The following is a 26612-nucleotide window of genomic DNA, read 5'->3' as shown; positions in this document are numbered from 1 at the left end:
CTTCCCTCTCCCTCAGGGCGGCCTCGGCCCGCGCACGCGCTGCCGCTGGCCCCGCCCCTTCCGCCCACAGACGGCCGTCGGCGGCGGCCGCTTCCTGGCGCCAGCGCCGGCGCGGCCTGCTCCGGGGAGGCCTCCGCACCGCCAGCGCCGCCGGCCCTTTCCGCCGAGGGGCTCTCCTCTCCCCGCGGGCCGGCCGCCGCTCCCTGCCGAAGGCCGCCCGGCCCCAGCGCCGCCCTCCCGCCGCCATGAAGCTCGTCAGGTGAGCGGATGGAGGCGGATTGCCGGCGGCGGGGAGGGAGCCCGCGCGCCCCGCGGCCCTTGGGGCGGCGGCGGTTGCTCGGCACCCCGTCCCTTTGTGGGGGGGGGGGGGGGGGGGGGGGGGAACCCACCCGGATTCGGCTAGAAGGGCCCTCCCGAGGCGTTAACGAGTCTTAAAACGTCTCCTCTTTCGTACAGCAACGAGGGTTTCGCCGGGGGGGGGGGGGGGGGGAGGGGGCGCGGGGTTCGGCGGTGTGTCAGCCGCCTCTGCCGGCGTCGGCGGGACGCGGGGGTCCGCCGGGTTCGGTGGCCGGTTCCCCTCGTGTCGCGCTCCGCTGAAGGCCTTTAGCAGACCCCGCGGGCGCGGGGAAGGCTGGGGAGCCGGGAGTGCGTGGTGCCGGGGGCTTTCTGGAAGAGGCTGTGCGACGCGCGCGGCTCTCCGTGGGAGTGAGCGGCCTTTGTGGTTCGTTCGCAGGTTTCTCATGAAGCTGAGCCACGAGACCGTGACCATCGAGCTGAAGAACGGGACGCAGGTGCACGGAACCATCACAGGTACGGCCGGCAGAGAGCTGCCCGTTGTTACCTTGCTGCTCACAGCGGGCAGCCGTGGTTCGGACTGAGCTTTTTTTGTTCCGTACTCCCTCTCGCGGGCACCTTCTCTGTGGGATGGGGAGATGTTCCTGTTTAATTCACGTCTTTACGTGCAAGCGGGAGGTGTGTTCGTTACACTGGTCCTTGGCAGAAGCTGTGGGGGACAGAGTGCAGAGCGATGACCAGCCAGCTTTCCGTAGGCAACCACGGGAATACGTGGAAATTCCAGTCGGTCACGGATAATCTGTTTATAGGGTGCTGCTGGGAGGCAGTAAATTCAGTGTCGTCCTGGGAGCCGCTGAGCCTGACTGCAGGCTTTGCTTACAAACAGGCTTGGGGGTGAAGGAAGGAAACCCTTCCAAACCATTGGCAAAGCTGGTGTAAGCACGGTGTCCTCTTAGAATTTTAGCAGCACGATAATGGTGGTGAGGTAGTTTTACTACTGTGTCAAACTGGTAGTGGATATACAGCTAACTTTTTGTAAGGTGTTGAAGTACATCTGACTTTCATTTGTGAAATAAGCAATAAAGACCTTGCAGCTGAATCGCCAGAAGAGGGGCTTCTTTTTTTAATGGTAGCACAGATAAATGGCAGATGTTAAGTGCTGATACAGTCTTAAATTGGTTATATTTTGTGTGTAGGCAATTTTAATTTAAAAAATGAGTTATTTCTGTTGAGCATGGTTTTGCTCTGAACATGGTGAACTCTTATGGAAATGAATCTTTGCATATATTTGCATTGATTCCATTAAATGTGTTTGAAAAGACATAGCTCGATGGGGGACACAGGGCCAAAAGGAATCCTGGTGTTGACAGTCTGGTCCCCAGCTGTTGCCAAAGATCCGTCATACAAGTTTGTGGGTGTTTACTGTCTGGTGGGTGCTTGGTTGTATCACTGAACTGAAAGTTGTAGCAATAGCCTTTGTGGTTTGTTATATGGTCCTCATATGTACTGAAAAACATGCAGACTGTTTTGTTTGCTTTACGAGTATTAGTAAGGGATGTTGTTCTGAGAACATTCATGTTAGCATTACTTTAGAGACAATCGGGTACATAGGTGGGGCACATTCTATTTAATGAAGCAAACCCTCACAGTTAAGCTAATGAATGTGCTTGATCTCCTTTCCTTTACTCACCACAGGCTTCTTTTAGAAGTTTTTCTGCCCATACACTGTTAAAAAAATAAAATTCAAACTTGGCAGAGTTGTATTCCAGAGGATTGCTTAGGTGCTTTTTTGGCCAGTAGTAATCTGCTGAAATTTGGCAAAGCTCAAAACGGGCATTATTTTGCAGCCAGATCCATCAGCTTTGATTATATCTGACTGCACCACCCTGGTACCTGATTGCAGCATGCTCTGTTGAACCCAGCTAGGTAGGAAGAAAACAAACTGCTTGTCTCCTGACCTCAGTGCTCTTGCAGGCTTAATTGTTGGGCAAAGTCTCTCTCCTTTTCTGCTAAGAATCTGTAAAAACTTTGAACGCAATCCATATTTCTAAAATGACAATCTTCCCTTTGCGCTGGTGCATGAACTGTACAATCTCCTCTTCCCCGTGGTGTGTCGGCCGGACAGAGCAGGCTTGCTGGAGGGGCAGGTTTCATGCAATGCACAGCTTACACAAACCGAGGGAGCAGCTCAGGTGGAGCACAGGTGCCAGGCAGCTGTGTAAAATCTAGGAGTAAGGGGAGAGGACAGGGAAATATATGGAATAAACACAGCACAACAGTTGTTCTGGTTCTGGCCTGCAACTCTGGGTTATTTACCTTGGTAAGATATCTTACGGTTTGTCTTTCCATGATACATACATCCAACTGAGACTTTTTTCCAGTTTCGGATTACACACATAGCACAGCATAGTGGGCACGGTACTGATTCCATACAGCCCTTACATACTGGCTTTTCACGGAATTTGTAACCACAATGATTGTTCCCTACGGTGGTGTATTTTCATGTACTTTCAAGGAAGATATCACACTAGTATTAGACATCTTATCAGAAAATAAATGCTGCTTTGGCAGTTGGATTTTTCTAAGGCTTACACAAAGAGGAAATGATCAAGTTCTTTTTCCTTCTCAAAGGTATGTTTTGCTTCTTTTTAAAGGAGTAAAAAGACTAGGATTAGGCTTCTGTAGTAAGTGGCAGTTTATTTGTTGTTCAAAGGAATTGTTTTAACTGTTTACAAAATTGCTATTGCCAGGACCTAGATAAAGATCTCTACCGATGAGGTGTTAAAGGCAGCAATTGATAAATTAGCGAGCCTAATTTGTTTCCTTCAGTTAGAGGCTGAATTAATGAGTGGCAGAAGCCAGTGTTAATGAACACGACAAATCTCGAAGCATGTGCACACTTAAAAATAGCCAACAAGGGATGGTCTTATATGCTTTCATCCTTGAAATATGAGACTTGTGTTGTTTCAGGAGTAGATGTCAGTATGAACACACATCTCAAAGCTGTGAAAATGACACTGAAGAACAGAGAACCTGTGCAGCTGGAGACGCTGAGTATTCGAGGGAATAACATCCGATACTTCATTCTGCCAGACAGTTTGCCTCTGGATACTTTGCTAGTGGATGTTGAACCAAAAGTCAAATCCAAGAAGAGAGAAGCAGGTCAGTTGCTGCTTTCCTGGTTTGTGTTTGTTCTGCCTTTGTATGCATTTTAGTACTGTGAATCTGAAGGCATCTGGTTCGAGTGTCTTAATACCTGCATTTGGCAGCTAGTTCTCTCATCTTTGAGGGTTTGATACTGAACTGGCTAAGTCTGCCTTGCCCCACCTTCTTGGCATCTGCAGAGCTTGCTTTCATGTGAAATGATGTGTGTGGCTTTTCACACATCTGTTTTTAAAAATATAAATGTTTTGAAGCTTGAGTAAATTTTAACCTATCACAGGCTCAGAGCTGACACCAAAGAGATTTACATTTCCTCTTCTCCAAATGTCTACTGTGTTTCCCCGGTTTGTATGGGGGACTTCACATAGCCTAATAAGAAAGTACAGAACAGCCTCTTAAACAGTGCTGAATGCTTCACTGAAATCTCGCTTGGTAGTGGATACAAATAATCTGTCGGAGAAAGGAATTTGAGAGATTTGAGGAGCTGAGGAAGTCTATGCTGTGTTTTGATGAGCAGCTCTGTAGCTTTGGCTCCTAGTAGTGTTCCACTGTGTGCTCTTCCTCAAACTTTTTTTTTCAAAAGGCTGTTGTACAAAACCCCTTTCCCTAGAAGCCTAATGGTATAGAGAGCAATTTCAATTTTCATCCACACTATTACAGATTAATATCCAGTAAACCCCAGAAAATCTGTAGCTTGTCTTCAGGCGGTATATATTTTGCCATCTGTGTATTTTTAGAATGGTAAGTGAAAGCTAATTGTGCTCTAAAATAATGTTGTACCATTTCTCCTGTAATTAGCGTTTAAGTAAATATTTGGATCTGTGGTCTTTGATCCATGCATATGTTATGAATTGGTGTGCTTACCTTGACTGAAATGGTGTAAGGAACCCTCAGGTGTGTGCATCATGAAGTGCAGGTGCGGCTGCTGTCTTCACAGAGAATAAGGATAAAGCTCCTGAAAAGTGTTTTGCTCCTCTCATGTCCCTTAAAAATAATCTGACCACATGGAGAAATTAGTGTGGTTGGACTACTTTTTTTCTGAACCTCATGGTGTGATGTGAACAAGAACGTCACTATTTAACTTTGAAGACAGAAGAGGAGCTGTGATAGCACTGTTTACCTCAGTTTAATACTCCTTGCGTGTTGCATGTACTGAAGCATTCTTGTGCTGTGCTTTGCCTTAATCTGTAAACAGCCTTGGGCTTCAACAGCATCTAACACGTGGTCTGTCCTTGGCAAGCAGAATCATCAGTGGAAGGCAGGACAAGAGATGTAGGGGGCACATGTGCCTTGGGCCCGAGTGTGCTGTCACTTAGTGAACACGACTGTCTGCTGATGCGGGTAGATGCTGTAATCTTTTAGTCAGGTGTTGATGCTCAGGTGTATTTTACAGAGTCGGTCTATTACCAGCAAAAGAAATGATGCCTTGCTTCTTACAAATTTCTCCTGTGCCTCTGCTCTTGCTGTCTTTACTGCATTTCTAACCTAGGCACTGTCAGATGGAACAGAGTAATTGTTACAGCCTGCTGCGTGAGTGGGGATGCTGCTGTGTGTCTCTTACCCAGCCACCCGCTTCCCCAGAATTTTAAGTACCTTTTTGAGCCCTACACTGACAGACTTGTATGACATTAACCAGTAATTTCAAAAGTTTGTAGGGTGGCCTTGCAACCTGATGGGACAGGTTGTGTTTCTTTAGGAAAAAGGGGTGAACTGACATGTTATCACCATATGGATCATATGACCTCCAGCAGTGGCTTGCAGCCTCAATTATTCTGTGATTCTCCCTGCCCTTTACCGTTAAATAGCAGCATTTAAAAGCAGGAGCACACAGCCAAGACTTTGCCCTAGGAATCACGTCCAAAATTGGCAGAGTCATCATTGAAAACACTAGGGACTGTTTGGTGGTGGGATCTGTTCGAAATGCTGCCCTTTCACTTGGTGCCTGAGAAAGGCTGAGCTTGGGAATCTCACAGCATGTTAAAACTCGCATTTCCCTTCAGCGGAGTACTTTATAAAATGCAGTGCAAGCTGTGGCAAAAAAATCCATCTCTTTGCCACTGTAACGAACAGTAACAAAATACTCTTGTCTTGCATTTGCTTTTTCTGATGCCTGAAAAACTAGATTTTTATCCAAAAAAAAAAGAGGAGGAATCAAAGTTGTCTGTCAGACTTTTGGGAGCAGCCAACTGTTATTTCCCCTCATTTTCTGCAGTGAAGCCAAAGACAGACGGTAGCCTGTGGAAGTTGCATAGTGAAAAACCTAATACAAAAGTTGAAAATGTTGTCTGAAACTTACTGAGCATTAACAGCCTTAATATCTGACTTGATGTCTTGTCACAGGGAAGCAGTGTGTTGTTTATGCTTGATACAGAATGTTTTAATGAAAATGAAAGTATTCCTCGGTCTCATTTGATTTATCCTTTTTGTTTCATCTGCCAAGTTGCTGGAAGAGGCCGTGGCAGAGGCCGTGGCAGAGGCCGAGGCCGTGGAAGAGGAAGAGGGGGCCCAAGACGATAACTTCTCACCACGTAACCGTTACCAAATTCTGGGCAATTTTGGATATTTTTTTGTACAGGTCTTGTTTATGGTATCCATTTTTAATAAACGTGAAAATGTGAAAAAGTAATCTTTACTTTGTTAGTTAAGTCTGGGGAGGGAGGCATGTCCTGTTTCTAGAGCCTGTTGCAGACTAAGCATGCCTTGTTGGTGTTGGTTGTGTGTGTCAAGATTTCACCCACCCCTGAAGGCTGTAACAGCTCTTGCTTTTTGCCCCAGAGAGACAGACTTGTGCTGGTGTGCTTTAACAATGTTTGCTTGAAATTAATACCTCTTATGAGGCACTTGCCATCTTCTGATGGTTACATAGTTAAGACACTATATTAAGAACCCGCATCCTGTGAGTGTGTCTCTTATGTTGTTCTTCAGAGTGACCTCGTTAATGTTCATAGATATAATTTTACTGGTTTTTTTTTTACTAAGCTTACAATTTAAACGTTGTTTTCTTTATAAAATGCTCACATAGGGAAGTTAACCGGTTCTGTGGAACTGCTGGATTATTGCTACATCTCATAATTAAAGTATACCTGGATATGAACTTTGTCAGAGCCAATGATATGGCATATTTTTGTTTGGGTGGGTTTTGTAAAGCGTTTTATCACAGATTTCTTCTGGTGTACTTGAAGCGCATCCCTAGAAAATACAAAGTACAGCACAGTGCACAATTACATACTGGAAGTGGAAGTTTACTTCTTCTGGAGGTGAGAGAATTTCTGCAGCTCATGTATGTGTGTGTATATAGATAAATATCTATAAACAAACTGCTTTGCTGGACACAAGTATGAAATACCATCAAATACCATCCTACTGACTTTTCCCTTGTAGGAACGAGACTATCACATTTTTATTGCAAGACTTTGACAGTTTCATCTGTTGATGAAATACAGATGTCATTTCAAAAACATACATGCTTTAAGCGTGGCTTTCTTGAATGGCAAGGGTGTTTGCCAGTACTTTGGTGCAGGAACATGCTTAGTTGGTTGCTGATGTTTCCACATAGGCAGTGCTACAACAGAGTGGAAAAGAATTATCTAATGTTGTGTAATGGGTTGATATGCACTAGCTAGCATTTTGTGAGCTGCTCTTCTGTTTTTCCCTCTCTTACAGAGGCCATTTTAAAGCTTCATCTTGTTAGAGAAGAGCTTTTTTTTTCCAAACCATCGTGGAACCTCCTAAGAGCACTTTTTGTCAATATAGCACCCATGATTCTCAACTCTATAAATAGCTGCTACAAATAATGGTTGCTGCTGTCTTCCAGAAGTGCCCAGTCACTGACGGTGGGGGTAAGGTCTTCCCAAATCCAGCTGTTGGCTTTCACGCAACAGTTGAAACCCTTTCCCTCTTCAGTCTCTTCCTTATAAAAGTTAGTAGTGCTCCCAGGGGTATGCACATGGTGGATGCCGCCACCAGCAGCCCGATCACGGCTAGGGCATAGCTTGGATAATCCTTTGTCACCAGCTGCCCCTGCAAGGGAGAGAAGCAACGTTGGAGTTGTGGGATCGGTGGTTCTTAGGGTCCTGGAGCCAGGTCTGGAGCAAAGCTGCACATGTGTATATAAGCAGGACAGCGGAGAAGCATGTGCAGGTTGTAGCAGCCCATGACTGTCCTCGGTGCTTTTCTTTGTCCAACCATACATGCTTAAAATTGACAACAAGAACAGAGCTGCTGACGAAAATAATGGGGAAAACTTCTGCAAGCTTTGGTAAAGAGCAGATTTTGGCTTGATTTGTGTTTCTTAATGAGATGGCTCAGCCCTGACCTCTGTCAGGTCTCTGTGTTCCTCTCCTGGAGCCTGTGGGCTCATGCTGACACCTAGTCAACAGGGCAGGCCTACTGTGGGTCCCAAATCAGCAATAACATGAAAACAGTGTGCATAATTTGTTTCTGTGTGCTAGGAACATTTCTACAAAAGGTTATGAAACCAGTGGTTACTTATCCAGTAGTCATTCCTCTGTGATAAATACACAGTTCAGTATTCGTACAAAAGTGTTTTGGCCATGAGGAAAAACGTATATGGAAATTAGTGAAGACTATTATTCCAGCAGCAGCTCAGTTCTGTTAAAATACCACTACTTTTGTTCAAAATGCCATAGTTTGAAAGTAATTTTTCTGTTTAAAGTGTATTTTTTAAGATGATACTTGGGTCTTCAACACAAATACAATTTTACTGTTTGAAGGGGTCAGTTAAGAATCATAGAGGGAAATGAGCCCATTTTACAGAACCATTGTTGTCACTAGGTCAAGTTCTCCCCATTTTACCTTACCAGGGATGGCCCCAGCTCCAGCTGCAAGCTTTCAGAAGGCAGTTTTGTGGAACAATGTAGTTAGGAAGGAAGGCTGTGTCCTTGCAGGAATTAAGGAAAGTTAAAAATAAATTAAAAAAAAACCAACAAACCAAAACTATTTTACCTGTGTGGCATCCCATGCTTGGTATTGTAGCGTTCCTGTGAGGATATAGTCAGTGAGGTAAAATATAAATAGGCTTATAATTAGCAAAGGACTAGCAAAAGCCCACATAATTTTCCAGTACCAGTTTGGCTTGCGTCCAATCATGGTGTAAAGATCTTTCTCAAATCTGTGTTTAAAAACAAAACACATATTTTTGAGAACAGCTGCATACGTTCAGTTGATAACTTGATCTGAGTTACTTCAAAACCACCTACAGAATTAAATATATAAAATAGGAAAGGGGAGTACAGTTGGCCAGAAGAATAATGAGCAGAGGGGTCTTATCTGAAGAACTGGATCATACAGTGAGGCTGAAATCAAATAAAAAGGCTAGCGGGGCTTCCGAGAGGATCCCAAACTGCAGAGCAGTAGCTAGAAACCGGTAGAGCAGGAAAACCCCAACCAAATTCTGCCTGGAGTCTAAGTTCAGACTGTTATTGGTGTAAGCTGACAGGGAAAAGCAATGACACTTCACTACTGTGGAGAAAACACTGCTCTTTTTTGTGTAGTTGAGTTGTTCTCAGCACTGTTATGTGACTCTCTTTGAGGAAGTACTGATGCTGGGGATGGTACCTAAAATCACACAGGAAACCTGGATCTGTCTCAAAGACTTTAAACTCATCAAGGACATAATACCAGTATAGGTGCCTGTACACATACTGTGCAGCAAATAGACAAAAGACAGAAAATACTAAAGCTTTTTCCTTTAGCTGCCCTGAGCCCAAACACCTGCCTTTTAAAACCTTTCCTGATGCTGATGCTTGCTTTTACCCACAAGGGATGACTTGGGAGACCAGTGATGTGCAAGGTGACCATCTTTGAAAACAGACTTACTGGCACTGTTGTGCTTGCACTGAATTGCTGTGAAAGGAGGAGCAGAGTTTTGGCAGAAGGTACTTTTGAGACCAAAGCCAAGAAGAGCAGGGAGCGGTGTATACAGCTCATTAATACTCCCTGGCCTGCAGAGAAGGTGTCAGCCCAGCCTGGCCCCCGCGCACCCCTGAACCTGAGGCCCTGGAGGAGGCTGCAGGGCAGGGGGCACACCCATTGCCTTGCTGGTACCATAGCGTAGGAGAAAAATATAGCCCAAGGTAATATTTTTATTCTTGGCCAGTGGTCACTTCCCCAGCTCTCCCACGGTGAAGAAAGGAGGGTTCAAGCTTTTACCTTCTTATCCCGTAGATATAACACACAGCAATGGTTTCTACCAGCACGATGAGCAGCAGTGAGAGGGTGGCTGCGTAGTCATTGAATATGTCAAACCAATAATTTCCAGCCTCCATGGTGAAGATGAGGCCAATCACACAGTTAATGAAACACACAACACCTGTGTGGATAAAACAGGGACCCTGCTGTTACACCTGGAAATCTAATTGCATGGGGGAAATGTCATACTTCTTGTGACTAAAAAGCTGGTGGGATTTCTACTGATTTCTGCAGGGGAGCAGCTTTGTCAGAGGAGGAAGGTAATTTTTTTCTTTTCCCTTTGGAAAAGACCTGTCTCTGTGTGTGTGTGACTATGCTGGTGTATCTTTAAACTGCTGCTCCTTAGACGTGCACAGTCACAGCACATCATCCCAGCAGGGTCAAGACAACCAAGTCTTGGCTAGAGCCTTGTCCTATGTGTGTGCAGCATCTGCTGTTACTGCTGGGCATCCAGCTAAAACAGGTTTTAAGGTGGGACAAACGATTTCTGTGCCCAAATGGGAGCGCGTATCACTTTTGGCCAAAGACCGAGGTGGTTCACAGTTGGGATACTGGTGATGTGACGGAAGAGCCACTCACTGCAGGCGTCTTGACATTTTTCCTGGCCCTTTGAGTTTCACTGGGCAGTAGACACCAGTCTGAAGGAGCTGGGGTGTGTTGGGAAGCCTGCAAATACACAGCCATGATTGCTCTAGTGCTTTGAGAGCTCCCAAAGGAAAAGTGCTGTACAGGCTGGGCAGGATTTCCCAAGGGCAGGCAGACCCTTCTGCCAGCATATTTGATATTCCCCTGCTCCACCTGAGGTCAAAAGAGGGACCCTCCACAGCTGTGGGGCACCAAAGCTTTTGCACACACGCATGCTCTCGGTGTGTGGCCTACACTGTGACATGGCGGGTGCTTACCTGAGATCACCTCCTTGGGAAAGCGGGTGGCGATGACCCTGCTGTCGGTCAGCGGCGTGAGGATAGCGGCAGTGTTTCCCAGCATGCTGCCGATGCCCAGCATCAGCAGCATGACAAAGTAGAGGACAGAGTACAGCTGGGGCACCTCCATGTTTTTGATCGCTTCAGAATAGACTATAAATGCTAGTCCTGTCCCCTGGACAGCCTGCCAGCAAGAAGCAGGGAAGAAGTGAGTTATGGGCAGCACCTCAGCCCGATAAAGGACATAAGAACAGAGATGTAAGAGACTGACCCTCTGCCATGACAAAATACACCCACAGTGGTTTTTACACAGCAGAGGCAGATGAGATCTTCACCAGTTTATTCAGACTGCGTGGAAACTGGTGTAGTGCTGCTCATAGCAAAAAGATTCGCCCTAAACCTTTGCAACCTGCCCTGTACCGCAGCTGGAGCCCGCAGTCCTGCTGCATTGCCACCCAGCTCAGTTGTGAATGGCCCAAGTGAGCCCTTTGCTAGTGCCCCCTGCCCCATCCTGAGGTGTAGAAATGAGCCCCACCACAGCCTCCGGCCAGGTGGCTCCTGGGGCTGCAGTGTGCCCATGTGGGGCTGAGGGGCTGCCCGGGCTCAGTGGGAGGAAAGGAGAGAGTGAAGCCCAGTTGCCAGCACAAAGCAGTGACTCACCGTATCTAGTTCAGCTTCCAAGCTGCAGTTTTTAAGCTGTGGTGATAGTTGGGCATATTCCTGTGGGTGGGTGGCCATGAGGTAGTCTTTCATCTCGTTGAGGTTGTCTGCTGTTAAAGAGCCTTCCTCCAGGTCGAAAGCATTCAGCAGCAGCAGGATCACCCTGGGGAAGATTAGGGGAATTTAATGGCTTTCAAGCCACAGTATAAAATTAAGCCTGGCTTCACGCCTTGTCCCCTTCCCCATCACCCCACCACCACCACGCAGGGATGCTCTGCCAACCCCAGGGCTCTGATCTCCCCAGGTGGGAGCTGTGGCACTTCCAGCACAGTGTTGGGACATGGGCAGCCTTGCACTCATCTCTGCTTCGGAGGGAGCAGCTCCTGTGCCCACGCTGCTGCTCCCAGGCAGGTATTTTGGTTGCCGGCCAGTGCTGGCTGGCGTCTCTTCCCCTTTGCCCTCTGGTCTCACGTCCACACCCCACCAATTTAACGAGCCTTTTGGCAACAAGCAGGGACTAGCAGCTCTGATTTCCTCTCTGATCAGCAGATAGATTGAAAGCTGTAAAAAAATATGAGTAAAAGTGTAACTGCCACAGGCCCTGTGCCAGGAAGTGCATGTGAGCTTGCTGCCCTGGGGCACAATCCTGCAGGCTGCTGGGCACCTCCAGACCATCGCTACTGAGGAGGCTTAGCTTTTGGCCCAGGGCTTAGCCTTAAAGGGGGGGATCTGCGCATTGCTGCATTTTATTAATCAGCCCCCACCCCTACTCCCCTGGAGCATGTGCCAGGACCAGGGCACAGGGGAAAGCGCCACTGTGACTTGCCCAGGCAAACGCATCCTCTCGACCTGGCCCATGCCTGGAACCGGCACCCAGGTGTCAAAAAGCAAGCCTGCCCTGACCTTTCATCTCAGCCTTCATCGCTTTAAATAGCACCATTAGCTTTATTAGAGCACTATCAGATCTGATCTCGGGGCAACCCTGGCAGCACTGCATGCTGTTATTTATTTACCTCCCCCCTTACCTTCCCCAGAAAGGCTTGCAGTGAATAACAAGTGAAATACCAGGCTCTTACTTGTTTATACAGCTTTCGTAGTTAAACGTCGCCTTGAAGCCATAGATGGAGAAAGTCACAATGCTGGCAAATATGGATGTGGTGCTGTTGATCAGCGAGACGATGATGGCGTGCCTCTCGCAGTTGTTGGTGGGCTCATTGTAGCTGGCAAATGCAATGAGGCTCCCGAAGCCTAGGCCCAGTGAGAAGAAGATCTGTGTGGCTGCGCTGATCCATGTCTTAGGGTTCGACAGCTGCTCCAGCTGCAAAAAACAGATGGGGAGAGCAGGAGCATGAAGCTGCGGACAGATGCCTGGTACAGCCTGCAGGGATGGGGATGGGGACAGGCCCCTTCATGCACCCATTTTAGCTCAGGGGTGTTTTCTGGGCAGGGTTACTGCTCAGTCTGAAAGTAGTATGCTACAGGTTATGTTAATGGGCAGGTCTTTTTCTGCAAGAGAAAGCAAGCAGCTTATGGGCACTATGGCAGAACAGCCTCCAGCCACTCTCAGCTGCAGTTTCCAACAGCCTGACCTAAGCCACTGCTGCAAAAATTCAATATAAGGAAAAGGAGCATCACCACCTTTTAAAAACCTACATATTTGGTAACTAATAACATTTCATGAAAAATTCAGTATGATTTTTCTGTACCTTTGGTGTGAACATGTAGACAAGCCCATTCACAGCTCCATGAAGTGTTAATCCTCTGATGAGGTATATGATGAGAACACAGTATGGCAAAGAGGCTGTTACGTAGACAACCTGGGGGAAGGAGGGGGAAATACCTTGGTCTAAAGAATACATAAAACAGAGCTAATCTACTATGGTCAGTCCAACTTACTTTACATAAATAGTTTCCACTACTGTGTTTGTTACCTTGTATTAATCTTCAAAGAAATATTTTCAGATAAATCTAACTTTAGATCTGGGGTTTTGGGAAACAAGTTTTTATAAATAATGAAGACCTGTGCTTCTGTTCCCAGGGTCTTCTCTTTAGAAAAATAAGAACAAAAATCTAAAATATTTGCAGTGTTTACAAACTCAGTTCTGCATCATTTAGTGGAGTAACACCAGTTTGCAACTATCTACACAAACTCATTAGGCAAAGGTTATCCATCCTCTGTTCTGGAGGAAGGCCTCATAAAAGGTGAAAAATCAAACTATTTTAATTCAGATGGGAAAAAGACTTTAACTTAATGTAACCCAGATGGAGGATGGGGGGAACAAAGTCTTTTAGTTGTCTTCCATGAGCTTTTGATCAAACCCCTGAATTTTAATCTAACTGTTCAATCTCCACATTGGAAAAAGCCACTTGCAGAAAAAAAAAAAAAAAGGGGAGAATCCAATCACCTTCTTTTTGCTGGCATGTACCTCAACAGCTCACCCAGAAACTTAGATAACCCGCTGCTGTTCTGGCACAAGGGATGCAGTGGAAGCCCCCCCGTGCCCTCCCCAACAAGACCCTGCCTTCATGATGCTGTTTCAATGCTCCTTGGCTATTTATTTCTTTTTTGCCCCCAAAGCCAGCTGCAGCAAATTTAAGAGGTTATTCTTAGTTTACAGTCTCTTGGCTTTCTGCGTTTGGCTAAGACGATTTGGGGATTACAGCCCTCAGCTTACTTCTTAGTGCAGGCTCAGCCAGGAGACTTTTTTTTTCCCCCTTGCCCATAACTTCTGCTGTGAATAAAAAGTGAGCAAAATGCCCAGTAAATGTTTTTTTGTTTGTTTGGTTTTTTTCTTGCAAAGACCGAGGAATAGATGTCTCCTGATACAGCTCTGCTGTGGCAGACAGCTTTCCACAGGGCCAGCAGCCTGGTAGCTGGTTTTGCAGCAGAGGTGGCTGCAATTAAAGGATTTTTCTGGACTTTTTTTTTTTTTAATATTGCTTAGTTTTTTGGTTGAGCCTTCTTCAGCTGCAACTTAACAGGGTGGCAGAGGCAGCGGGGCTGGCTGCTCCAGGGGAAATGCCATAACCCCAAGTAACAGCAGCCACGGCCACTGCCTTCTGGCACTCATTTATTCTCCCCAGGCCCTGTCTGGGCTCAGTGGGGCTGCCCCCACCTCTCACCTTGCCAGTGGACTCAGTGCCACGGAGGATGCAGAGGTAGACCACCAGCCAGGCCAGTGTCAGGCAGAGCGCCTGCTCCCACTGCACGTTCCCACTGGCCTCCAGCGACGGAGAGATATTCAGGGTCTGCCGGTACCAGAAGTACTGGGTGGACGACGTCTTCTCACACTCCTCCTCATAGCCGGTGCGGTTGCTGTTCAGGGGGCAGGTGGCCCACGGCAAGGGGTCCTGGGAGGGAGGGACATGCGGAGAGCGCCTGCTGTCAGCACAGTGGGGAGAGCCAGGGTGCCACCGGGGGACGGGGGGATGAAGGCAAGGAGGGTGGCTTTCTGCCCTGGGGCTTGCTTGTCTCCACATTGTGCTGCTGGGAGCTGGGGATGACCCTTTCCCCCTGGAGATGATCTCTTCTGACCCTCTCCCCAAGGGCTGATGGTTTCTGACCCTCTCCCCTGGGAATGACCCTCTCTGATCCTCTCCCCCAGGGCCAACCCTCTCCCCTGCCTTCAGACAGACCCATCCCAGGGTGCAGGACCCCATGGCTGCCAAGGCATATGTAAGCAAGGCATCATGGGCCTGGCCTCAACCTGTGTTTCGTGGTGAGGAGAAGACACCGCAATGCCCCTGGGGAGCCCCCGGAGGGGGACACCACTGCCTCATTTTTCCTCCCAGAAAAGCGCTTGGAGGGTTTCTGGAGCTTTTGCCCACCCCACCCCCTGATCCCAGTTGACGATGGTGCCATCATGCAACATCCAGCACCAATACAATGCCACTGCGACCCTCTGCAGCCACAGCGGGGCCGAGCTGTGCCACCAGGCACCCACACACCTGGAAGGAGTGGAAGAGGTACCAGAAGGCCCAGGCATTTATCACGTTGTAGTACATGGAGAGGAAGAAGGAGACAACGACACTGGCAACACCTGCAGGCATGGAGGGAGGCACTCGGTCAGTGGCAAAACCCCCGGGGAGAGGCACCGTGGTCAGCACAGGGCATGCACCCACCACTGCAGCTGCCTCTTCTTCCCGTCGGGTTTAAAAATAAAATGTGTAAGCAAATTAACGACAGTTTGGGTTACCAGGGTAATTTAATAACCTAACAACATAGCTAAGAGTGGACATTGGTAAATGGTAGGCAGCAAGTGTAGGAAATTAAGGCACTGTTTTATCACTCCATGTTGAGCTTATTGGGAAGACGCTCTTGGGGTCAAAGCCCAGTGCAGGCAGCCCCAGGGGCTGGGTTTAGTGCTGGCCTTCACACCATGATTTTGGCAGTCTTCCTGAGGGCAGGGGGACTCACACCAAGTCCAGGGGCCCAGCACAGTGAGCTGGGGTCTGGCCCAAATGCCCTTCAAGCAACAGGGTGAATGCATGCCATGAGGTGTCTGGATAACTGCTTTGCTCAGCCTGGTGAGACTCAGTAAAACCCCAGCTCCTGCCTGGTTTCTTCTCTGGAAGACAAAGCTCTCCATTCAAAAATTACCTGTGATCCCCAGACACTTAAAACTAAAGATGAGAACATACCAACACCGCAGAGGTAGGGGCTTATTATTTTCCAGGCACCGATGCTGCCCCGACGCATGCGCTGCCCCACAGCCAGCTCCAAGTAGAGTAGTGGCATCCCCTCAGCTATCAGCATGATAAAATATGGGATCAAAAAGCCACCTGCAAGAAAAACCCAACAGACAGCCTTCAGCAGATCCGCAGCATAATAAACATCATGTTGCCCTATTTGTGGTCAAATCGCCCCATCAGTGTCCCAGGAGCTGGCAGGGGCTGGGTCTTCTCCGGGCACCTTGTGTATTGAGGGCACAGCCCAACCCTGAAGGACATTTGACAGGGTTTCAGAAGGTGTCCCAGGTGCTGGTGGGTGCTGAGCACCTGGGCTTGGGGAATTTTCCGCAGGCACTTGGCAGAGCTGGGATTTCTGCTGTTAAACTGTGCTGGTCACCACTCTGGCATGGCAGGGCTGCTCAGGTGTTTTGCGGGCTGTTTGAGCAATGTTCGGGGCCGGGGCTGTTAAAGGGTAACTAACCCCCAGCCAAACCTTGTAAAAGATAATGAGAGAAGGAGGACAAGGGAAAGATTTACTTAATGTGTGGCCTTCAGTGGCAGAGCCAAAGTGCTCAATGAAAAAGTAACAGCAACATCTGTGTTGAATAGAGAGTTTTGAATAACATATTGAAGTCTGGCCTGGCTTAAAAAAAACACAAAAAACAAACCAATCCCAAAAGCTCCCCAAAATTCCCATGCAAAGCACCAGCAAAGGGATGAAGGCTTTTGCCCCAGGGTCCCACCTGCGGGAGCAGACCCTGGGAAGGAGGCATACAGCCTCCTCCCACCCCACGTCTGCTCATCCCTGCTTCCCCTGCACGGAGAGCCACAGGAATGGGCACGTTAGCAGTGAGGGAGGGGAAAGGACCTTCACACCTGGCAACCAGGATGCACTTTGGCTTAAATTTCTGCTGGGGAAAAAAAAAAAAAAAAAAAAAATAAAATATATCCTTGTCCTCGACTTGGGGCTCACTTCAGAAAGAGCTGCTGACTGAGTCAAAACCTGGATTTTTGTGAAGGCTTTCCTGCTTCCCTTTTTACAGCAAGCCAAAAATATTTACGTAAATATCTCTTATTTAGGATTTAATCTGCAGCATTAACATTCCTTGCAATGGGCTCTGTGCAGCACCATGGAGGAATGAACTCTGGGGAGTGACTGAGGCAAAGAACTGGAAATAAACACCGAGCAATAATCCGGTTTATTCTGGGAATTAATTTCCCACCTCCTGGCTCTCTTGTTATTAACAACCCCTTTGTTAGTCTGTTAGATAACTTCCTATGCCGCAAGGGAGCTGTTGGAGGTTTAAGAGCTCCCACAGCCGCTCTGTCCCGGTTGGGTGCGAGCTGCCCCAGCAGCCGCCGAGGGGAGTTTTGCCACATATGACGGGGGCAAATCAGCATTAGGCCCTTTGCAAAGGCTTTTTCACCCTCCCAGTAGCATTGCCACATGCTTGGCGTTGGCTTTGCCACCTTGCAAGGAGGAAGAGTGCCTTCAGGCTTGTTCTTCACCCCAATGTCTCACTGCAGCTGGGGGTGCCGGGGCTGAGCCCCTTGCCCCTTGCTCTGCACCCTGTTTGCACGCAGATCTTGCTCCCAACACTACTTACCCTACAGGGTTGAACCAAAATGGCTCATTTAAGTGACACAGGGCAGCCATATGAACCAGCCATGAACCAGCACAGCTCCACTGACCTCCCTGCTCATTTACACCCAGCATTTCTCCCTATGGTGCCAACTGCCTACAAAAACCAGCTCCCATGCCAGACCCCTGCAGTTGGCACAACATGTGGAGTGTGCCGTGGGTCTGGTCAAGGCACTGGGCTTGGCCAGCGACACCCTCACCTCTGCTCAGCATCCCGCCTGGTGCCCAGGGGGTTCCTCACTCGGGGCCAAGCACTGCTGAGCACCCACTCTGCTGTAAACCCACCCCAGTGTCACTTCAGCCTGGCCCAGCCTGCTTACGGGCAGACTAACTGCACCTACGAGGTCTGAACCCCCACCTCTGCCCAGGTCAAGCTCTCTGGAGGAGAGCAAGGAGAAAGAGATAATGTGCTGATGAACAGAAAGACAGGAGGTTGTAAAGTCTGCAAATATCCTGTTTACGAGTATCATCAGCAATAAAGGCCCTATTGCTCTGCTGGGCAGGGCAGGACAGGGACTGGCTCTGTGCTTTTCTACAAGGAAGATGCCAAACAAGCAGTTGCTGGCATCCCCCCCGTAAGCTCAGTGTCTGGCATATCCAGCTTTTACATTCCTGAAACAGTGTTTTGTCTGCATGGGTTTTGCAGACCCCTGGAAAGCTAACGAATCCTTTTTAAGAGGGCAGCGAAAAACAATTAAGAAAAGCAAAGCCTGCTGTCAGGATTTTTAGTTACACAGTAGGGACAGCTGCCTCTCCCCAGGGAAATTTAACCAGGGAGGAAAAAAATAGTGGAGAAACTATTCTCATAAAAAACATGCTTTTCAGAAAATACTTGGGTTCATTTAGTCTTTTTTTTTTTTTTTTTCAGGTTAATCAAGTGTTCCAGTTTTGGTTGCATTTCACAGAATTTTCACCATCTACTACACTGCTGATGGCTGATAAGCTAAACCATGCAAAGCCCCCACTGCTGCCTTCAGGATGTCTGCAGGATAGGCTGCTAGTGAACTAATCACATGCAGTTTAACTGCATACAGAAACACTTGCATTTTAAGCTTTGTGCTAGAGTTCACTGTCAGACATAAAGTCTTTACCCTCAAAAGCATCTGTGTAGAGGAATACACCCAGAATCGCAGCACAACTGTCATGTCTGCTACCTGAACCGTCTAAGAAAGCTTCAGCCACTGCAGCATCTAGCCTGTACTGTAACTTCACCCACTGTATTACCTGGATTTTTCTGACCTGATCCCAGAGAGCAGCTCTGATGCAGTCCCAGCACCGAGCTGGCTTTTCAAAAACCAGCATGAACCAACTCCTACCACCACATAAGTAAGCTACAAGCCAACAAAACAAGCAAAAAGCACTCAAACACCTTCAGTGTGTGAAAGGAAGAAAAGGTGGAAGCAGACCAGAAGCAAATGAAGCAGATGCTCATCATGTCACTTAATGCCCAATTGAGATGAGTCCAACACTATGACAATGGATGCAGGGTGAGAAGCAGTATAATACTGGGATGTCTTATAAAGACAGGATCTTTTTTAAGGAGTATTCAAAACATGGTCATTAACCAGTGGTAGCTGTATACTAGAAGAGATTATTAGTGTTCAGTTTTAATTAATCTAATTAGCTGACTTTTGATTTCTAAGGAAGAACATCTGTGGCTGGTATACAATACAGACATCACCTTTCTTCACTTTGGACCTTGCAGAAGGATAAACTTTCAAAGAGCTTTTTTCTGGAGCCCAAACCAATTTATTCCCTGTTTTCAAAGCTTCCTAGGAGGCTTTAGCTGCGGAACTCCTATCAATTAAGGAATTTCAGCCAACTTCAAGGCAGATTTGCAGCCAAGTTATCACCTCCTAAAGTAAGGCTTTGTATAAGACAACACATTAATGACAGAAACTTGAAAGGATACAGCTAATCCTTAAATTAAATCAGCGTAACCATCTCCCCTTCTCAGTATGTTCCAAGTCCCCATATGTGAACCTACAAGGAACTGAACTAGTTTCTGATGCCTTCAGAATGGTTCAACGGGGCAAGAAAGTAATAAATTAACACCATGTAGACCCACATCTCTCACTCTACCTCCATCCTTTAAGAAAACATGGGCCTTCCCACTGTTTCACTGCACTTCTAGGAAATGAGTGCCACTATATTGGGGCAGCTGTCAGGTAAAAGCCTTATACTAAAGCATATGTAAAATAAAGCAGCAATAGAAGAGATTGCACACCAACAGAAAGCCTGACCTCCTACTCTGCCCTGGACTTTGCTGGGTGGACAGCGTGTAGCATGGACTGTTGGATTTAAAGCTTGCCACACTCCTCGAGGGAAGCAAGAAACATAAACCACACTTACCTCCTCCGTACATCTGACATAAGTATGGAAACCTCCACACATTTCCCAGCCCTACGGCATAGGAAATGCAGGCAAAAACAAACTGCAGAGGATTGTCCCATAGCGGCCGGGATTTCTCCATTGCCTACTTGCAGGCAGAAGTTTCAGCACAGCCTTCCTGCCTTCACTCCTTCAGGTACTCTGCCAGCCCTGCCTCAGACTCCACGCCAGCCTGGCTTGGAGGGGAGGGAAAGGCGGAGAAGCTATGCTTGCCAATTCCTATCAAGCTTTTTAATTACTAATCTTATTAACAGGCACATACTGAAGTAGGAATGCTGGTAAATAGATTATAGACACAGACAGAACTATAAAATTGGTACTTTGGGTGAATAGCTGCTTGGGTTTTGACTGGCATTTCTGGGAAGGATGTGAGCACAGGGATTTTTATCAGCTCACATGCTGACTTGACACTGGGAGGAAATAACGCTGGGGCTGCAGTTTGGTTTTGGAAATGGGACACTCCTTCCCCACAGGGCTCTCTTCCCTAGGAGTGGCATTCGTGTGTGTGTGAGGCAGCAGCTTGGATTTGATAACATAGGGAAGGGGTTCCCACACCATTAGGACTGGGCTTAGTGACTGTCAGAGCTGCCTTTTATTCCCAGTGTCCCTTGCCCTAAACAGGTCCTCAGACATCCCATCACTCGCTTGTGCACTGGTGCTAACCCCATCCAGCCCAGCACACTCCCCAGTTCCCAAAGTGGCCTTGAAACAGTCCCTACCAGCCATGCAGGTGCCCAGCCTGCTGCAGCCTTGAGTACAACACTCAAGTTTGACCCTCCAGGAATACTACCCTTCCTCTACATGCTCTGCGTGTGTATGAGAGCCTGAAATAGCCCAGTCTCTTTTCACTTACCTTCATGCTAAAACTCCACTGCTGCAGATGAACTTTTCTGAGTGGTTGCTGTTTTAAAATACTTTCAAGCAGCAGGGACCAAATATATACAAAGGCCACTGGGAGATGGTGTCTGTGGCCCACTGTGGAGGCAGAAGGACCCAGGAGGCTTTTGGGTTGTCTTGAACGCACACTGAGATGCCAGATCTCAACATGAACCCTGGGACCTTGGGCCCCTGCCAAGGCACACTTTGAGCTCAACCACTTCAGACAGGTCTCCCAGTGAAGGAGGCTGCCGGCAGCATCTGTAGCAATAAAAAGGGACTGAACAAGCCAAGGATTCAGCCTCCTTCCTCTGTCTAAATGTGGGGTTTTTTCAGGCCAGGACTGACCACCTTTCAGGTCCATTTTACGAGTAAGACTCACTCAGCTGCTGTCAGTCTCACTCCTCCAGCACCAGGACCTTGCTCCCTGCCAGCACTGTGTGTGCTGCTCCAGCATCCCATCAGGCACTGGAGAGCCGAGGCATCCAGCTGCAGGTGCAGGTGAGGAACCCCTACCATGGGGCCTTTGGACATCAGCCCAAACTGCAGAGTATAGGCTGCATTGCTGTGCAGCATTGCTGAGGCCAGGAGAACCAGTCTGGTGGACTTGCTGACCGGCCACCTGTAGTAGCAAAGTCACAAAGCGGGACACTGCTTTTTTTGCATGCTAGAAAAGGTGACTGCAAGAGGTTTATGCATCTCCCATGAGTGAATCCATTCTTCGCAGCATGTTTTTGTGCTGCTAGAAATGGAGGTTGTCATTGGAAAACATCAGGGTTTGCCAACCCAGAATAGTTTTGAGGGAGCTCGTGGCTCTTCTGCAAGCTCCTTGCAGTTCTTGTCTTGCCTGCAGAATTGCAACATGCCAGCTAGCCCTGGAAATATGTCTCATGGGTAAACCTGAATTGTGCTGGAAGGAAAAATCCAAGGTAATTTTAGATCCATAAGCTATTAAATTGAAGGACGTACACTGAGAAGCTACAGATATGTTAGCTGTCCCATATCACACAAACTTTTGCAAATTATTAAAAAGTTAAACGTCCATCACTGCCAGTGGGATTTATTACAAATGATGCTTATAAATAACTTACAGCATTTAATAACTCACAGACAGGACAGCCTTAAAAAACCAGCACATCACTAGCACTTGGGATGCTTCCGTATGAATAGATTACTGCTACTGATGAGCATAATCAAGTTAAACATTTCCTTGGCTCTGTACCTCCTCCCCATTACATTTCAAACTAGTTTACTAATGGACTGGGGAGACTGTGCAGGCAGAGGTGTAGTGTCCTCAGCTCGGGTCAGGCCAGATCAGGAAGTTCAGATGCAATGAAATGAATCCTTGCCTCTCTCACAAATGTCAGTCTCATAAGCAGCTTGGATCACAAACTACTACGAGGGTTTTTTTATGCTCATAGGCAGCCAGCAAAGTGCCTGTCATCTAGTGGCTCCTTGAGAGACAGGCTTAAATATATTCAAAGGTATTTTAACAGGTAACACTCAGGAATTCTGGCTGTGGAACTTTTTCCATATACACCTCAGATGATAGATAATCAATATGCTATTTCTGATGCTATTCAAGATTTTATCTCCTTTGAACTTCTTTCATTTGGTTGGGGGAAGACCTGGGCTTTATCTTCAGGGACAAAGATAAGCCTCTAATAGACACATGGCAAGAACTTTTGATCATTTCACTGCTCATGTTAAAGGAAGATTAGAAAGAATTTTTTTCCCCCAGTACCTAACAAATTTGAGAGTGTGAGGTTTGGGGGAGTGGGTGAGAAGGGCAGTGGTTCACTTCCACAGCAGGCCAGGGACTGATGGGACAGCATGAGAACTGCCCTGTGTAAACCTAATCAGAAGCTGGTAAACAAAGCAGAGAATCCCATTTCTCACTGAAGCAAAATTAGAAGTACTTAGGTGAAGGTACCAACTAAAAATCCTGGGTTTGCGTCTCTTGATGCCAGTACAGTAAGAAGCCAAACGCCTCTGCCAGCTACTTAAAATCAGACAAAAAGGGAGCCTGGGGTCCTAGCAACAGGTTGGGGACCATGATTTGAGGGTGTGAGAGAAGCTTAACAGTTCTATTGGCAAAAGAGATGGAAACAAGGGAGGAAGGAATAATAAGCAGCAGTGGAAGAAGTCTGGTATAGACAAATCCTAGATAATTCTACCAGGTAGTCTGGACTTTATTATGCTACACCCAACATGTAGCATATAACCCCTAAATTTAAAAAGAAACCCTCTGGGCTTTTCTTGATGAGCCATACGTAGGAGAGGGACAAAGTGTCAGCAGGGACTAGCTCTGGTGTTTAGTATCTGCCATTCCTGGAGGCACCCACTTCCAAATGGAAACATGCTGGCTGTTAGCATATTAGATGATCAAAGGGAAGTGATGGAAGAGTCTCCACAACTTCTGCAAATCTTTAGTGATGCTATCAAGGGAAGCAGAAATACAGCCCAGAGAGTAGCAGCTCCTACTTACAGTTTTTCTGTTTGTTTCTGTTCACAGTTGCTACTCTAAGCTACATGTTTCCTTACTTTAGGAGAAAAAAAGAACCCAGCTGGATTTCCAGATGTTTGACAACTCATAGACCATGACAACTGTTGGGTGACTGCTCTATGCGTTATTGGAGATTACAGTTAGTCCTCTAAGCAGTTATTAGGATTGTGGTTATTCCTTCCAGCTCATCACTACTACTTGCTGCTTGGTGCCAAACTGCAGATGATGCCTTTAAGGTCTGTACCCTGAAGTCATATCCAGCCTCTTAAACACCCTTAAAACTGTTTTGCGTTACCTCAGTGTCCCAAGAAAAGCATGCCCGAGAAGAGTCCCTCTTTTTATTTTTCTTGCTTTTCTTTAGCACCACAGCTCTATCCATATTCTGACTGTGCGGGTTTTTTAGGGTACTCCCTGCATGAAGGGGCACTCAACGCAGTTCTGATTCACAGAACTGCACCCAATTCACCCAGACCTCAGAACTGGCCTGTGTAAAACAAAAAAGCCACAAACTGGCACCTCACTAAAATAAAAAAAGATACCTGGCTTATTCAGTCAGTTCTTCTGCTTGCCCTCTGCCAGTTCATGCTTTCTCTCTGTCAAAGCCTGCCTGCAGTTTGGGGAGGTCTCTGGGCCGCTCTCTTATTCACCAGCAGTTGTCAGTCGTGAGCTGCCCTGTCAGAGTCCTGCACCAACCACTCAGCATCACCATCACTTAAAACAGACACTCCAAGACACTACATTAACAGGTTCCTAAAAATAATAATGAAAAAATAATTTAAAAATAAAAGTCTACAGATATTAAGACTGCTGAAATAGAATGACATTTATCTACCCACCTTTATTTGGAGAAGAGTTGACCCCAAATAGGCTGCCTAATGTTTCAGGATATGTCTGAGAGGAGACTCTGATAAGGAGGGCAGATCTAGGTGCCTTCAGGGAAAGTCTGTAGGCAGCCACAGCTGGGCAGGAATTCCGGGCCAATGCTTTCACTTGGACACTGTCAAAATTAACAGTCAGAGGGTAACTCCCACGGGCACATTCTCTGCTCAATGCCAGTTAGAATCATTTACAATAATAATTACAACAACAATTCTTACCTGCTCACATACAAACTTACCTTCAAATTACATTAAATTGGTTTTTTAACATGTTTTAGAAGGCACATCCTCCTAGAACAGATCAAACTTTTTAAGCTTAATCCATTCAGCCACGTGACATCCCAAGACAATTCACGTTTGTTTCCTGAGGCAGTAAGAATCATTTCACTGTGGTCTGACAGTATCTGGTATCACGCAGAAGCCAAGAGCCATCCTTGATAATGCCAGAATAGGGAAATCAAACTGAGGAATCATAAGAACTTTTTGTCTGGATTGAAATTTAAGTACCTGGCAAATGAGTGTGGGTTTCCCAAAAGCAAGGTATGTGGGAACTGTCCAAATTGCAGCTGTCCTTACATCAGTCTATCAGATAAAGAGGAGCGCTTGCAGTTTAAGTGTTAATACATATTAGCATTCATCTTAGGACATTTAAAAAAATGGCTATTATCTACAAGAGAAAAAACAGATTAAGGAGTACTTTATGAACAGTTAAAGAACATCGGGTAATGTACTGTCTCATTAAGATGGTAGCATGCAGCACTGCTGGCTCATTTATTAACAGTCAACCTCTGAACTCAAGTCACAGTTAGAGCATAGGGTTGGCTGCTAGCTGTCAGAGTCAATACTAGTGAAGATGAGCTGCCTAGATTTCATTCCCAAAGAAATTATTCTTCAGTCTGCAAGCAAAAAAAACCTCACCCAGCTTGAAAGAGATTTGATCCCTCCTCCAGATCAGCCAGTTATAGAGAAATTTTCTTTTTAAACATTCCCTTCAGGCACAAGTCAGGAATTAAAAGCTGAAGAGGAAGAAATGGATGGTGTCTATCTGAGCACTATAATGAAATTCTGAAGAACAAAGGCTGGTAAAAGCAATTAGAATTTACACCTCAGGGAAAGAAGTGAAGTTTTAGAAACATCAGACACTGTCAGGAGAGGTTCAGATGTCATCTCCATCTTCAAAATATTGTACCTATCTCAACAAAGAGAGAATCGCTACTGTATAATGCTCCAGGTCTTCTTTGACAGGTACCTCATCTTTGACAGATGATGTATTTTTCATCAAGAGCTCTACAAGACCTTTACTTAGCCATTGTACAACACAACCAATGAGAGCATCACACTGATCTCATACTCACTAAACTGGCAATCTGCAAATAAATCAAAGTAATCAAAGTCAGGGTTTCAATTTTGCACTGCACAGTCCTCTACAAGATTTGCCTTACTCATTTGAGGAGATAACAAGGTCTGTAACCATGCTTGCCTACAGCCAACTTATTTCATTGAGACCTATCCATATACTGAAGTTGATAGTGTACTTTCTAGTTGAGATGGTTTCTAAGCAGATAACAAAGGCCTATCACAGAGTCAAGATTCTAGCTAAGTCAACAGCCAAAGATTTATCAGAAAAGGCCACCAGAAGTCATGAGATTCTCTGCCTTTCTTCACCCTTTACCTGCCATTTAAGAAATATTAAAAAGAGTTTTATTACAAAGAAAAACACAATATTCACCCAGGTAAGTACTCCTGTTGGTGTCAACGTAATTGCTCTGAGCAAACACAGGCCAGAAAGCTCTTTGGCACATCCCTATTAAGAACTTAATAGTTTAGTGACTGTACAAGGGGCAAAATAATACCTTTCATGAATTCCTGCATGAGGAGTATGTCACCCCATAAAGCTCTACTATTGTGCTACAGGAATATCATGCTACAGACACAGGACTTCATCCCAAACCAATCTTGTTTAACCAGTGGGGGGAAAAGAACAACAAAAGAATTTACAGACTGCAAGTGTATGGCAGACTGGAATGGCACATCACTGCTTGAGCAATTTTAACAGCTTTGCTCGTTTGAGAAAGAATGAGGAAAAATGATCCATTTCAGTTCAAGCAGCTCCTGAGACGAGCACTATTAAATGCCAGTTTCTGTAACGTGCCCCCCCACCCCAGCCTTTTCCCAGCCATGCCACTGGTACACGTTTTTACAGCTGTTTGATGTGGTGTGGCTTTGAGCATGAATCTGTAATTTACATGTTTGCATTTCTAGCAAGATTCGTTACTGATCTGCCACTCCTATCTACAGATATTTAAAAAAGAGCTATACAAAACAGTCTTATAAAAAAACCCAGCTCCTTAAAGATTAAATGTTTGAAAAACATAATGGTTTTATTTGGAGTAAAATAC

The 26612-nt window shown here is 46.5% G+C and overlaps 2 protein-coding genes across 5 annotated transcripts; one reads left to right on the top strand and one right to left on the bottom strand.

The window, feature by feature from the left end:
- Nucleotides 1-66: 66 nt before the first annotated feature.
- SNRPD1 (small nuclear ribonucleoprotein D1 polypeptide) lies at nucleotides 67-6348 on the top strand. The gene is made up of 4 exons (XM_049816508.1): nucleotides 67-259; nucleotides 734-810; nucleotides 3265-3456; nucleotides 5897-6348. Exons 1-4 carry the CDS (start codon nucleotides 246-248, stop codon nucleotides 5971-5973), a joined length of 360 nt encoding a protein of 119 aa, XP_049672465.1. The 5' UTR covers nucleotides 67-245; the 3' UTR covers nucleotides 5974-6348.
- Nucleotides 5289-26467, bottom strand: SLC6A20 (solute carrier family 6 member 20). 4 transcript variants are annotated; one of them, XM_049816504.1, is made up of 13 exons: nucleotides 24721-26467; nucleotides 24172-24332; nucleotides 23875-24085; nucleotides 15891-16031; nucleotides 15198-15289; nucleotides 14373-14600; nucleotides 12956-13066; nucleotides 12326-12567; nucleotides 11250-11412; nucleotides 10569-10773; nucleotides 9628-9787; nucleotides 8422-8587; nucleotides 6735-7476 (listed from the first exon to the last, which is right to left on the bottom strand). In XM_049816504.1, the coding sequence occupies exons 4-13, from the start codon at nucleotides 16003-16005 to the stop codon at nucleotides 7327-7329; spliced, it is 1632 nt and encodes a 543-aa protein (XP_049672461.1). In that variant the 5' UTR covers nucleotides 16006-16031; nucleotides 23875-24085; nucleotides 24172-24332; nucleotides 24721-26467; the 3' UTR covers nucleotides 6735-7326. The 4 variants fall into 4 exon arrangements, 3 of the variants coding, with proteins under 3 accessions (XP_049672461.1, XP_049672462.1, XP_049672460.1); XR_007508077.1 differs by lacking the exons at nucleotides 23875-24085; nucleotides 24172-24332; nucleotides 24721-26467 and adding exons at nucleotides 5289-5300; nucleotides 19915-20381 and having other exon boundaries at nucleotides 6875-7476; XM_049816505.1 differs by lacking the exons at nucleotides 24172-24332; nucleotides 24721-26467 and having other exon boundaries at nucleotides 23875-24146.
- Between the last annotated feature and the right edge of the window lie 145 nt (nucleotides 26468-26612).

The sequence above is a fragment of the Accipiter gentilis genome, chromosome 14 (assembly GCF_929443795.1).
Source record: "Accipiter gentilis chromosome 14, bAccGen1.1, whole genome shotgun sequence".
In the NCBI taxonomy this organism is placed as follows: Eukaryota; Metazoa; Chordata; class Aves; order Accipitriformes; family Accipitridae; genus Astur; species Astur gentilis.
Note: the sequence above shows the minus strand (reverse complement) of the source record. Positions and strands in the feature narration are given on the sequence as shown.

Excerpts from the sequence above, each read along its gene's own strand:
- SNRPD1 (XM_049816508.1), top strand. Across the intron at positions 811-3,264 it reads GGTGCACGGAACCATCACAG|GAGTAGATGTCAGTATGAAC; the intron begins GTACGGCCGGCA and ends GTGTTGTTTCAG. Across the intron at positions 3,457-5,896 it reads ATCCAAGAAGAGAGAAGCAG|TTGCTGGAAGAGGCCGTGGC; the intron begins GTCAGTTGCTGC and ends TCATCTGCCAAG.
- SLC6A20 (XM_049816503.1), bottom strand. The coding sequence starts at position 20,035 with ATGGAGAAATCCCGGCCGCTATGGGACAATCCTCTGCAGTTTGTTTTT. Across the intron at positions 12,568-12,955 it reads TCTACATGTTCACACCAAAG|CTGGAGCAGCTGTCGAACCC; the intron begins GTACAGAAAAAT and ends TGTTTTTTGCAG. Across the intron at positions 10,774-11,249 it reads TGGAAGCTGAACTAGATACG|GCTGTCCAGGGGACAGGACT; the intron begins GTGAGTCACTGC and ends TCTTGCTGGCAG.